The sequence below is a fragment of the Thermobia domestica genome, chromosome 14, assembly GCF_964235325.1.
Source record: "Thermobia domestica chromosome 14, izTheDome1.hap1.1, whole genome shotgun sequence".
Classification (NCBI taxonomy): domain Eukaryota; kingdom Metazoa; phylum Arthropoda; class Insecta; order Zygentoma; family Lepismatidae; genus Thermobia; species Thermobia domestica.
In genome coordinates, this window is record NC_137467.1 from 83,691,877 (window position 1) to 83,693,035 (window position 1,159).

The 1,159-nt window shown below is 39.9% G+C and overlaps 1 protein-coding gene across 1 annotated transcript; it reads right to left on the reverse strand.

Moving 5' to 3' along the window:
• Window positions 1-414, reverse strand: LOC145669892 (uncharacterized). The gene has a single exon (XM_081738240.1). The coding sequence runs from the start codon at window positions 412-414 to the stop codon at window positions 1-3; it is 414 nt and encodes a 137-aa protein (XP_081594366.1).
• Between the last annotated feature and the right edge of the window lie 745 nt (window positions 415-1,159).

Consider the following 1,159-nt stretch of genomic DNA (forward strand, 5'->3'; position numbering starts at 1 on the left):
TCAATAGTGAAGGATTTTGCGATGACCATTATGAGCGTACCGCTGCAGGAGACGTCTACATTTTATCATTCTCAGCTTCTTTAGGCGTGCGTAATGTCCTGTATCTCGGCGAATAGCCCGTAGTCCAAGGTTCTCGTATGGAAGCCTGAACATTGACCGTTTCGAAATGTTCAGTTCACTGGCCATGATAACCTGCTTTCTTACAGCATTTTTCAGCACACGAACCGCCACTGCTTTTGTGGCTGCTCGAGTTCTGACACTGCGTGGACGATCCGTTCTCGGATGATCCTTCACAGTCCCGGTTTCATTGAAGCGCTCAGTTTCACGATACACGAACATACGACTGATTTGGAGCTTTCGTAGCGTCTTGAAAATGTCACTTGCAGATTGTCCAACTTTATGTAACGGTATCATAGCAACACGGTTTTCGTAGTCGCCCTATCCCATGGTTCCACCTGCGTTCCAATGCTTCCTCTTGCACAAACAAGCACACAATGGCTCAAGGTTCTCGTGAGCACACTGGCGGCTTTTTCCTTCTCCTCCCGGATGTACAGTGTGCGTCAAAATTTTGTAATAGTATTTATGGCTAGACTAGGTATACAAAGTAATAATACATTTTAATACCAAATAAAACATTCATTACTTCCTACTATTTCTTTACTTTTTCCATGTAAGTACTTTCAACCTTTATCTATTTCCTCTTCTATGCAAAATTTTTGAGGAGATGCGTCTCTCTACCCCGCCAGAGACGCCCATGTTTTTCAGTGAAATTCCACTTCAGTCATGATAGTGATCTGACAACATTTATGTTTCTTTCTTGCCATAATAATAGGTCACTTGGTACAAATTTAGATGCTTCGATAGAGAAATGACATTAGGAACCTCTATCTTGACATAGCAATTATCTGTTTTAATACTATCCATTAGCTGAATATTTCTCTACCTCCTTGTTTTACTTTCATCACACCACGTGTTCAGAAAACATTTTTTTCTCAGAACATAGGTTTCATATAAGTTGATAACCATGTAATAAACATACGTCATTCATTTGTTCTTTCTTCCCTTCATTTCTCTACTTCTTTTATATGACTAAAAATTTCGTCTCCTATACATTAAAAAAAAAAGAGTACATATCCGAATGTCCTCCCACCGAGACACC

What these genes read in the sequence shown, in the direction of transcription:
- LOC145669892 (XM_081738240.1), bottom strand. Translation starts at nt 414, where the DNA reads ATGATACCGTTACATAAAGTTGGACAATCTGCAAGTGACATTTTCAAG.